The sequence below is a fragment of the Colossoma macropomum genome, unplaced genomic scaffold (genome assembly GCF_904425465.1).
Source record: "Colossoma macropomum unplaced genomic scaffold, Colossoma_macropomum, whole genome shotgun sequence".
In the NCBI taxonomy this organism is placed as follows: domain Eukaryota; kingdom Metazoa; phylum Chordata; class Actinopteri; order Characiformes; family Serrasalmidae; genus Colossoma; species Colossoma macropomum.
In genome coordinates, this window is record NW_023494796.1 from 18,158,028 (window position 1) to 18,170,805 (window position 12,778).

General features: G+C 38.2%; 1 protein-coding gene across 2 annotated transcripts; it reads left to right on the top strand.

Moving 5' to 3' along the window:
* Positions 1 to 5,518: 5,518 nt before the first annotated feature.
* uchl1 (ubiquitin carboxyl-terminal esterase L1 (ubiquitin thiolesterase)) lies at positions 5,519 to 10,945 on the top strand. Of its 2 annotated transcripts, XM_036583029.1 has the most exons (10): positions 5,519 to 5,638; positions 5,750 to 5,832; positions 5,964 to 5,975; positions 6,482 to 6,610; positions 7,210 to 7,345; positions 7,735 to 7,820; positions 8,081 to 8,128; positions 8,232 to 8,301; positions 9,382 to 9,440; positions 10,194 to 10,945. In XM_036583029.1, exons 2-10 carry the CDS (start codon positions 5,800 to 5,802, stop codon positions 10,275 to 10,277), a joined length of 657 nt encoding a protein of 218 aa, XP_036438922.1. In that variant the 5' UTR covers positions 5,519 to 5,638; positions 5,750 to 5,799; the 3' UTR covers positions 10,278 to 10,945. The 2 variants fall into 2 exon arrangements, with proteins under 2 accessions (XP_036438922.1, XP_036438921.1); XM_036583028.1 differs by lacking the exon at positions 5,519 to 5,638 and having other exon boundaries at positions 5,669 to 5,832.
* Positions 10,946 to 12,778: the final 1,833 nt, after the last annotated feature.

Below are 12,778 nucleotides of genomic sequence, written 5' to 3' on the forward strand. Positions count from 1 at the left end.
TATATATATATATGTAGACAAAAGAATTGGGACACACCTCTTAATCATTGAGTTTGTGTGTTTCTGGGTTGGGCGAATGCCAGGAGAACGTTTCTTGCCTGACTGCATTGTGCCAACTGTAAAGTTTGGTGGAGGAGGGATAATGCTATGGGGCTGTTTTTCAGGCCCCTTAGTTCCAGTGAAGGAAAATCTTAATGCTTCAGCAGACCAAGACATTTTGGACAACTGTATACTTCCAACTTTGTGGGAACAGTTTGGGGAACACCCTCTTCTGTTCCATCATGACTGAGCCCCAGTGCACAAAACAAGGTCCATAAAGGCATAGATGGGTGAGTTTGGTGTGGATGAACTTGACTGACCCGCACAGAGCACTGACCTCAACCCCAACAAACACCTCTGGAATGAACTAGAACGGAGACTGCAAGTCAGGCCCTCTCGTCCAACATCAGTGTCTGACCTCACAAATGCTCTTCTGGATGAATGGGTGAAAATTCTCACAGACACACTCCAAAATCTTGAAGAAAGCTTCCCAGAGGAGTGGAAGCTGTTACAGCTTCAAAAGGGGACCAACTCCATATTAATGCCCATGGATTTAAAATGGGATGTCATAAAAGCTCTGGTAGGTGTAATGTGTAGGTGTACCAATACTTTTGTCCATACAGTGTGTGTATTCATAATGCACTGTATTGAAACCTGGCATCTGTATTTCCCTGTTTTGGGCCTTATGCTGCCTTCACATGCTTATTTTATATCTTTCTAACATTGTCCCATCTACTATCTACCTCTGAGAACATAGCTTCCTCTACCATACTAATGTGTTAAAGATCAGCAGTAGATTGGAAACTCAAGCTAACACTTGTAATTATGACTTGAAGGGATGCTCAGGTCAATTTATGTTTTTAATTAATGTTTTTAATTGCCCAAAATATCTGTTTATTATTAACAGTTTTTAACAACTTCAATACTATATCTGTCCACTACACACATCACAGATAATACACAAATAAAAGTACTAAAGTCAAGCAACACTCCTTTCTCTTAGATAAGCAGTGGTTCCTAAATATATGGATTAGAGCAGCAGCAGTGCTTCCCTCAGTTTGCACCCTGCTATTACAGTATATTGTGGAGCACAGTAATTTGAAGCACAGTTGAATGGCAAAGAAGTACTGCTGACAATTTGAACTAATAATGTACATTAATTAGGGGGGCTCAATAATATTTTAAGGGGGGCTCAAGCTTTTCCCTACTTTCCCTTACTTCCCCTACATGGTGTAACACACACACACTATTTCATTGTATTTAGGGTTTGTTCACTCACTCATGAATAGACTCAGGGGTAAACAGAGTAGGGGAATAAAAGTGTGCAATAGTCATCCCATAAATATAGAAAATATAAATAACTACACAAAACATAGATAAACTTGAGAATAACTGTGAGACAATTTCTATGTACAAGATACAGACAGTGCAGAATATTAGCAGATGTACAGCTTTGAGCAGAATAAAATGATGTCCGAGTTTACAGAATTACTCTAAAGTCTGGTACAATTGTGCTTTGGTAAAAACAGCCCACTACACACAATACTGTGTAAATATGGACATGGGATAAATGAATATTAGGGACAAATGTATTGCATGATACTGGTTAACTAACTTTAAACTCAATTATAGAGGAAAAGCCTTTATTGTGACCTTTACAACACAAAATTGCATACTGGGACAGAAAATAAACCACTAGAAACCAGAACCAATGACAACAAGGAGGCGTTTTTGTTTTAGCCAATAAGAACAAGTTGACATTCTTGTTTTAGCCAATGAGAAAGAGGAGGCATTCTTGTTTTACCCAATAAGTACAAGGAGCATTCTTGTTTAAGCCAATGAGAAAGAGGGGGTGTTCTTGTTCCAGCCAATGATAACAAGGAGATGTTCTTGTTTTAGTCAATAATAAAGAGAGGTGCTCTTGTTTTAGCCAATAGAATAACTGAGGTGTTTTTGTTTTTGCCAATGAGAAATAGGTGCATTCTTGTTTTACCCAATTAGAAAAAGGAGGTGTTTATGTTTTAGCTAGTGATAAAGAGGGGGTGTTCTTATGTAAGCAAATATTTACAGGAATGGCCCTGGCTGCAGTTCAACCATATTGCAGCAAGGGGGTGTTTACAATTTGCATAGTTCTGCATGTTCATAGATCTTTGCATTAATGAGTGTTGAGCTTTCGGGACTCTGCTATGCCATTTTTAGTCTTTTTTTTAATGTGGGCATCACAGTAATGCATAAAATATAACAATTTATTCATTGTACTTGACACAGAAGATTGGTATAGTGTAGTGGGTAACACCTCTGCCTTGTAGACTAGGGTTCAATCCCCTGCCTGGTTAAGGGTCATTCTACAGAAACGTTCACTTTTCTATCTATCCATAGGTGTCACTGGTGTTACCATCCTCATTGCTGTTACACATAAGGACAGTAACACCAGTGACATTTGTGATGAAAAATGCATTTTACAAAATGGCTGCTACAGAGCATCAAACCACATGTTGTCAATCATGGAATATCCATTAAAATATGTAATTTAATCCATTTGTATTCTATTTTGTCACAATTACAAAGTAGGTCATACCAGTGATGTCAGCTTCATATGAAATTATGAGCTAAATGAGAAAATTTCTGATAACTGATAAGACACAGTGGACTTACCATGTGCTTTTTTTTTTACAGATCCTCAGAAAATAGGTAAAAGGAAGTGAAGTGATGTCATCAGTGTGATTTTTATTTCAAAATAAGAGATTTTTTGTTATGCAGTAACACCAGTGACACAACTAACTTTCATTATATATTTTGTAATATTTATTTGGCATTTGTTTTCTTTATGTCATTTGATTTATATATCCCATAGTCATGTATAGATTATTGTAGTTTAAACTGCAAAAAGTGTGTTTTTTTCTTTAAAATATGGCACTCACCCTTCACACATGACTGTGGGAACAAGCACTTCTGTGGTGCTTGGAATTTTAGATAATTGATTTAAAAAAACAATATTGCTAAATTGATAGATCAATAAGATGTAATTGTTAAAATAACTTATTGTTTTATTTGAAAATGTAAAAAAAATGTAACCCTAACAAGTTTTTCAAGTGTAATATATCTGTAAACGCTATGGACACAAAAATGGATGTTTCTGTAGAATGACCCTTAAGCACCCTACACTATACCAATAAGAGTCCTTGGGCAAGACTCCTAACACTACTTTTGCCTACCTGTGTAAAATGATCAAACTAAGAAACTCTGAATTAGAGTGTCTGCTAAATGCCATAAATATAAATTTGTTGTGTTTTAATGACTTTAGGGGTACTTCAAACTCTTACTCAAATCAAATCAGATAACTACAAAATGACAATCTTTCTGATGTCATTCACAGACTGGCCTGTTAAAAAAAATTCTAAAAAAGATGGATTTAATGAGTACCTTAGATTATAACTGCAGAGTTATCTTAGATGGAGTTAGACGTTCTGCTGCACGTAAACAGAGAAGAACTATTAGAAGTAGTAGACTGGGTAGACTTGGCCTCCTTCACCAATATCCATCCATCCATCATCTAAACCGCTTATCCTTCTGGGTCGCGGTGGGGTGCTGGAGCCTATCCCAGCTGTCATTGGGCGGAAGGCAGGATACACCCTGGACAGGTCGCCAGTCCATCGCAGGGCTCCTTCACCAGTATCTTCCTAGTTTTTTTTTCTTAAATGTGTTCTTGAGAAAGATTCTAAGAAAAAGTCTATGTCAGATTCATGACGTGTTCTTAGAAGAATTGTTTGCACTTTTGTGCTCTTGAGAGTGAGTACATTCTATTCTTACCTAAGAACAAATCACAAATAAGAAAACAGTGGTGAATGTCAGAATCCTAGTGATAACTGCATAAATGGGTTTTAAAAAGAGATTTCTTTTTAAGAATGCTTTGGTGAATGAGACCCATTGATATTAATGAAGAAATGGGTGATGATGTTGGCAGTGGTGGTGGTAATGACAATTATCATAGCGATGATAAGGACAAAGATTTATTGACTTTTTTGTAGATGTTTATTGAGACACAAATACACAAAGTGTCACCCAAATACTTTTTTATAACAGAAAATGAGCCTTAGACTAACCATTTCACCATGCATTTAAAAAACAGGCAGAAACATTCCTTATAACTTAAATGTGGGATGTGAAAATGTAAAGTAGTTTATTGTAAAATGGTCCTCAGACTCTGAAACCAGGGATCAAGGTGCAAAATGTAATTATTTCATGTCTTCTAAGGGCTATTTTGCCTTACAGTGCCCTACATGCAGGGCTCAGCCACATGCTGTTCTTTTACTGCCCTCTTGTGGCTCTACAGCAGAATAAAAATAGAAAATGACCCTCCTTTGCAGTAAAATAATATTTTTTTATTTTAGTAATGCCAAGAATGTTTTAACAATAAATGGTCTTAAAAGCCAGAGTTAATGTATAACTACTAATTAACCCTGGAGATCAGCGTGCAGACTGCTGGTCACATAGCAACGCAGACAACGGTCTCACCTAGCTAGCAGCTAACAAAAAGGCAGCTAACGAAGAATTTAGAGACGAGTGGACAGACTCATTTGCATTTATAATCACTCCAGCTGGTTTCCTTGTACGTTTAATCTGCAACGAGAAACTGTCAAACACTAAAAACTCAAACACTGAGAGACATTTTACAAGAAAACGGAAAAGTTTCCTGCCAGAGATGCGAGAAAAGCAGCTATAGCTGAGCTAAAGCTTAAAGCAGAGCATTTTTATTCTGTGCTAGCATATTAACATATACTGAGACATATTGACAGCCAAGATGTTAAAATTTTTAACCAGTAAAAGGGACATAAAATGTCGTGGGTTAGGGTTAGGCTCTTCTTAATTTTGGGTTGCTGACATACGCATGTATGCATCCTAACCATTTCACGTACTCATTTTCTGCGTGGGAGCTTTTAGAGGCATCAAAAATAAACTTTTTAATACGTCTGGTTCCATCATTGTGAATGCTTTTGATTCATTTGCAGGTTTCCCTAAAACAAAACATTTCACATCAAACCACTCTGAATGACTTCGTTCACATTTTAATAATTTAATTATGCAAAAATTCTCGACTTCAAAAATCGGAATCCCCTTTTAAACATTTCAGATGTCTGGTTGCTTTTAGCACCACTGTGGACAATTCTGAGTCGATGAGTTTCTCAAAAACACCAAACCACTCTGCATGGATGCTTACATTATTAATGATTTATTCATGCTGCAATTAAGGACAAAACTGGAACTCCCCATTAAAGCAAATGTGCACATTTAAAATACACAAAAACACACATTCAGTTTACAACGTACGCCTGAAATAAACTTCCCAGATCAACTGAGTCGACTGAATTGATCAGTGAGCTTTTTTTCTGATTCTCTTCTGGGCTCTACTGGTAGCTTCTAGAATCATCTGACTGCGGACTGTTCTATCTCCACCTGCGCGTGACAAGGCAGGATTGTTGTTTTTTAAACTCGTGAAAACCGTTAAGTGACTCTTCCGTTGCATTTTTGCTCATCTCTTCGCTAACAGGAGACTGCTGGCTGCTGAGGGTCTGCTGGAAGAGGGTCCAGACAGAGATTTGTGAGTTCAAACACACCCACACCCCCGTCAGAAGTGCAGGAATGGAACATGACCGGTCGCATATGAACCGCGTGCGCTAACGTACGATAATATTTTGTCTGTGTCATTTAGCTAGCTTAGCATTACCGGAGAGAAAAAGACTGCTACTGAAATCTGCCACCATGGAATGGAAAGCTATGGAAATCAACCCTGAGGTTTGTGCTCCGTTTTACTATCGCCACTTGTTCACAATGAAAGCAGCGTTGCAGTTTTCACTCTCTCTGCACAAGTAATGTTAAATGTTATTCATTGAGACGTTTGTGTGGCTTTTTTTTTGTCGTTGCAGATGCTGAATAAGGTGGGTTCGCTGAGTCATGGTCCGAGGAATGGCGAGGCAGACTCTACTTGTTCTTTTTAATGGTGCTTGGCTTTGTTAAGTGATGCGGCGAGGTGGTAGAGGCCTTACTGTGAACAGTCTTGCACAATAGATGGGCGTAGGCTCGCCACTTTCCACCTACTGGGGGGGAGAACAGTAACAGTCTGTTTAGTCGAGTTAAAGCATCAGCAGTGTTATTTTATCTTTTTCTGTTTACTAGGCTTTAAGACATTTTCACTGTTTTTTTCCCTCATAACTGTCTAGTTGGTCTTGATCATACTTTGCAATCTGGTAATAGTAGTTAAATAGACTTTGATTCGATTTTAATATTGAAGAGGATTCACCAGCAGTTACATTAGAGTATTCTGTGATGAGGTGAAGAGATGATCCCCCAGCCTAAAAGATACACGTACGATGTCAAAGCAGTATCAGTGGTATGGTGATGACGGTGCAAATGTTTTTGTATGTGTCGCTGTCCGCTTGAGCAGGTGCTGGGCAAGTTGGGTGTCGGAGCAGACTGGCAGTTTGTGGACTTGTTGGGTTTGGAGGACGAGGCTTTGTCTGGAGTGCCCACGCCCTGCTGCGCCTTGATGCTGCTGTTTCCTTTAACTCAACAGGTATCCACACACAAGCTGATGCGCAACAGCAGAACCGAAACTGCTGAGATTTTGCCTCCTGGTACCTTGTCGTAAGACCCTGTGAACAAATTTAGGTCCTTTGGCCTGATTTAATATCCCTCCAGGGGAAATTGGTTCGATGATATATGTATATCCAGCAGTCAGTCCCCTCGTCTTCAAGCCTAGTTGGTCAGAAATTGTGATTATATTTTTTTACAGATGAGCAGCAGATTTTTCTAGTGTGGGTACATTATACTTAAAAAAATATATTTGTTGATTTATGTATTAGTGGGTTGATTCTTTGCAGTTTTGTGCATTTTACAAATAAATCAGCACATATTAAAGCACAGTAAATTAAAATCTTAGTTTCATTATTAAGGGGATTCAATGAAAAGTAGTGTAGTGGCTCATTACCACTGTATTCTGACATTTTTACCAATTTTAAAGTTGTGTAATCCCGTAGTGCCCTTATCTTGTCTAAGTCTCTGTAGATGTGTTTGATGGTTTTGATTCAGTTACATGCATATGTTATAAGTTAATGCACAATTTGGGAATACAACAAATTTATTTTTCTTTTTCCTCTGTCCTTTATCTTGTAGCACGAGGAGTTTCGCTCCAAGCAATCAGTGGACAGTTGCGAAGGCGTCTACTTTCTGACTCAAACTGTGGTGAACTCCTGTGGAACTGTGGGATTGCTGCATGCTGTTGCCAACAATCAGGACAAAATGACTTTTGGTTAGTAAGCTCATGGGCCTGCACACACACAATTGAAACTGATTTCAGTCGTTTTACTAAATGAATTAGTCAGTAAACTAGATGAACCATATTCAAACATTTTTACTCAAAGCTATTTGTCTTGAATTAAATTAGTGTTCAAATGAGTTTTTGCAGAGCATCTATAAAGAAATCTGTTAATCATGATCAGTAATTGCAAGTTCTTAATTAGCATTACTCATGTAGTTATCATTTTGGTCTTTTTTTTTAAGTTCTGTCTTGGCTACAGTGTTTTGATAACCAATACCTGGTTGAAATTAGTCTTAAAATAAAAAATTAATTTAATATTTTTCTCCAAGCATGGCCTAAAACAGCTCAGTAAAATAAAAAAATATTCTTCTGCTCCCCAGAAAATGGTTCTACCCTAAAGAAGTTTCTAGAAGAAACAGCTGGGATGTCCCCTGCAGATCGTGCCAAACAGCTGGAAAAAAATCAGGTACTCTACAACTCCCCACCTTCATTCAATGTAGGCTACAGTATATCTGAAATAGAAATGAGCATCTGTAAGTGGGTAACCAGGATTTAGCCAGGGCTTATATTGAACAGATAAATGCACGTCCCTGTTTTGTCTTTTGCAGTACAGAGGTCTAACAGCAGGTGGCACCTAAATCATAGTCTTGTCTACACGTTTGTTTTTGTGCTTGCATCATTTGATTAAATATTTCTTACATACATTATTCTTGTTTTCACTTGCAGGCAATCCAGGAAGCTCATGATGAAGTTGCTGCTGAGGGACAGTGTCGTGTAAGACTGAGATGAATACCCGCTTGCATACGTCACGCATATGAGGAAATCTTGTGTAACTTCTTGATACTGAATCTTGCCTTTTAAATTGTATATTTTACAGCCAGAGGCAGACAAAGTGAACTTTCACTTCATCACATTTGTCAATGTGAATGGTCAACTTTATGAATTCGGTAGGTCATTCTTTTCTTACTGTGTAAATTTTTATGGCTTTTTTGATTTCTTTGCAGACAAATTGGCTGAAGGCATTTTAATTCATGAATGAACTTAGGGCCATTTATTAGTTGTTTTTTTTTTTTTATTTAATGTGAAGCTCACACTGTGTAGGGTCAATTAGTTACATTCCCATTAATTTCTAATAGCAGAATTGCAATATAAACAACATTTATTTGCTCTTTTACTGGTCAAACTGGCATATAAAATTTGTACATTTCTATTCAGCTGCCTATTTAATAACATGAATTCAGTAAAGTGCCACATTGAGAGTAAGAGGCAACTGGCTGTTTAGCACAGTGAGTCATGCATAATTTTGCTGCGACATTTTGGTGCAGGTGTAGCAGCAGCATTCAGATACATCTCACTGACCTGACTCATGTTATTTGTATCATAGAATTGCATCACAGGTCTGCCAAAAGGAAAAACAATCGCTGATTCTGTGTTTTGACAGGATCTGACAATTTTAATGTGTATCCCTAGTAATACTTACAATAATGATTATTCTGCTTAATGTTTTATTAGTATTATTAGTAATTAGTAATTTCATTACTTAGGTTCATTGGTCCCGCTATTAGAAATGTTCACAAAACAGACAGATTTTTAAAAACATTTCTGATTGGGATGAATCATTATTTTATTATTTATTTAATCAGTATTTTTCCCTTTTTCCCTATTTACTGAAATCTCACTTGGTATAATGCATAATGTTCTGTCCGAATCCCTGAACTCCTAGATATCCACTTGGCATCAGTATTAAGTAACAGAGCAATACTGAATATTGATAGAATAATATGCTATGCTGCAGTATAATTTAGTAGTAGTAGTAGTTGGTGTGTGTGTGTGTGTGTGTGTGTATATATGTGTGTGTGTGTGTGTGTGTGTGTGTGTGTGTGTGTATATATATATATATATATATATATATATATATATATATATATATATATATATATATATATATATATCCAGTAAATATATATGTATGTGTGTGTGTATGGCTCTGGCTTCTTTCGTATGTTAATGTGTATGTGTGCTTGCAGATGGCAGAATGGAGGGGCCTGTGAAACATGATGCAACAACACCAGACAGCTTTGTCATGGTATTTTATTTTGTATTTGACTTGATCTGAATGAGTCATGTCTCTGAGTGATGAATTCATGCTTGTGATGCTTGCAGTGATCAGGCAAACCTGCTGCCTTGAGAGGCTTCTTGCTTCTATAAAACGGTGGCAAAATACAATGATAAACACCGGTGTTCAGCATCTGATCTAATTTGTTAATAGTAAAGATGGCAAAATGACTTCAGTGTTTGTCCCTTCCAGTTCATTTCTGATATTAAATCAGAACTTCACTTTAAGCTTCAGTTAGTCACACTAAGTTTTGGGGATTTGGAGACCTCTCTGGCATAAATGTGTGGAAGAACATTTTGTAATCTTATGCCAACTGCCTTCTCCCCCAAACTCAGCAATGTTACATCTTACAATTTTAACCAGAAAATAAACATACATAGTGTACATAGTGCAACTGCTGATATTGGCCCCATACCTTGTGTCACACAGATCGGTGCCGTCTCTACTTAATAATGTAACAAACAGTTCTGACATGCTGCATACTTTGTCAATAGGCCATTGCTGCAACCTTATCAAAGATTGTCCCATCCACAACATTGTTTTTTTTTGTTTTTTTTTTTGTTTTCAATTTGGTGCATTAATAGCGAATTTACCTGATTGGTGGCCTCATGCGTATGTTACAGTGGTTTTGAATGTGGCTCAACCAATCAGATTTTAGGGAGCTATCTGTTTTATAACATGACTTTAACAGTGATGTGATTTTAACTCTCGTGTTCTTGTCAGGATGCTGCAAAGGTGTGCCGCGGCTTTATCGAGCGAGAGAAAGGAGAAGTCCGATTCTCTGCTGTGGCTCTATGCAAGGCCTAAAGGTGACCAAGACCATGTGGCTGAGCGAGGAGCAACTGACCAAAATGAAAACACTTCACTCTCCCTCCCTTTCAGGCCAGAGCACACAAGCCCTGCACAGTCTACCCAAAACTGCCTGTCTGCCTGCCGGTTAATCTTACTCTGCTGTTTCTTTTACTATCTCTGGCTTTCAATCCGCAACAACTGCCAAGCTTTCTTTGTTTCTCTTGGTATGTTGTATTTGTAGTTTTTGCACAAGTGCCTTAACTGGCACTAGTTTTTTTTGTGATTAAAATTTTGTTCTAAAGATGTCATGTCAAACATGTGATGTTAAAGGTGGTTGGTTTGGACTTCATGTCTATAGTTCCACTGGTTAAAATCTGGGCTGAGTGGTCTGGGAGTATGGTGCTGGGTTTAGTTGATATAGCTGTGACGTGAATAATAGATGACGTGGGAGTTGCCGTTCTCTTTTATTCCAGAACTCTGTTGCCTCTTTAAGCCCAAGCACTTTGTGTGTGTGTGTGTGTGTGTGTGTGTGTGTGTGTGTGTGTGTGTGTGTGTGTGTGTGTGTGTGTGTGTTGCACCTGCGCAGACATTTTGTTGCACACAGAGAATCTGTCTCCGTTGCTGTGTTTACTGCTAATGTAGACTGCATTGAAAATAAACATAATTCACTGGATAATGACTCTTTACTACAAATGTCTCTTTCCCCTCTGATTAAATAAGTTCACAGATCTGCATCCTCAAGCTGTTCAAGCAGTACCTGCCAGAAACTAAAAGACATTAACAAAGATAGTCTATGAGCCAAGGCATGTTTAGCGTCATTATTGTACTCTTTTTTTTTAAGTTTTGCACTGGAGCTATAAGTCTGATGTAGCTAACAAGTAATGGATGCTAAAGCCTGAGTAGACTGATAAATCAGTGTGATCACACTGAAATGTACTGAGATGGAATTGCTCACAGTGGAGGTGACAGGAACTAGACGTGAGTTTTACCAAAAGCTATGACATTAAATGCTTAAGAACATGCTGCCTGGTGCCCGTCATACTGTTTTATAATAGCTTTGAGAAGGTTTAAAACTAATTCTTTTTAATTTGTTCATGGCGGAGAGGTACATAAGAGGTTGTTAAAAGTAACAAAATAAAAAAAAATAGTCCCCACTATTGTCAGTGTATTTCAAGAACTAGTAAATCTCGACCCACTCTAACATTGTCATTTCCAATAAGTGGTCCACAAACCTGGCAGATTTCAGATTAGAGTTTATCATACTATAGATTATGAAGCTGTAGGCAGATTTATGTTTTCAAGATGGCTGCTACTGTTTTGCGCTATGCCATGTACCTTTGGATGTTTACGTAGATGTCATAGTGTCAGACATCCTGAAAATAGTGGAACAGTGGCCTAATGCACTCATGCTATATCCTACATACTATACATGTTATATTTGTTTATATATTTGTATTTGTATTTATTAAATATGTTGGCTGTGTATTTCCTTATATGCTTCTACACACAGAACAAGTAATGATATATACAAAAATGAAACTGGTGGGAAATACAGTAATAGTCCTTTATATGGCAGCTAGTGATGTGTAATAGTCTCTTTAGTTAAAAGGAATAGTTACTTACTTGCTTCACATTGGCAGTAAGTTTGAGTGTAAATGCAGATTATGAAGTATCTGAGCAGAGTGGGTGCAATAACGGCTGTTCACCACCAGGGGGCGGCTGCTCATTTACCCCAGAGACGGGCTGTGTGTTTACCCGCTACAACAGAGTGGCGTGCAGTAATAAAATGACATGAATGTTAAGTTGAAATAGATAATACAGTGAGAGTTTTATATATCGAGGGAGTTTTATATATCGACGTGTCCAAATATCACAAAGAAAAACAGAGAGAGTCGGAAGAAGAAAAAGGAAAAAACTGTCAACAAAGAGAGAGCAAGAGAGAAATACAGTCACACAGAAACACAGGGCGAGAAAATGATATCTAAATAGAGATGGAGAGAGAGAGGAATGCGAAGAGAGACAGAAAGAGGGAGAGAAAGTGAGATAAATGAAAAGAGAGCTGCAGAGAGAGACAGAGAGAGCGATGGAGAAACACAGAAGGGGGGACAGAGAGATAGGATAGGACAGATGAAGAAACAGATGAGAAAGAGAGAAAATGATAAAGAGAGACAGAAAATGAGATACATGAGAGAGAGAAAGAGAGATTCGGAAACAGAGGGGGAGGAAGAGAGAAAGAGAGAATCGGACAGAAACAGAGAGTCAGAAACGGAGAGAGAGAGAGAGAGAGAGAGAGAGAGAGAGAGAGAGAGAGAGAGAGAGAGAGTAGGTGCTGCCTGAACTCCTCCATTGTCCTCGCGCATTCCTCTCTCTCTCTCTCTGCGCGCGCGTTCTCGCCAGGCAGCAGCAGCAGCAGCTCGCGCTTGTCCCGCATTGGCTGAACGCAGCGCTCCGGCGGCGTGAGTGTGTGTGTGTGTGTGTGTGTGGGGCTCGTATTTTTAGCGCCGCTCGGCTGCCAG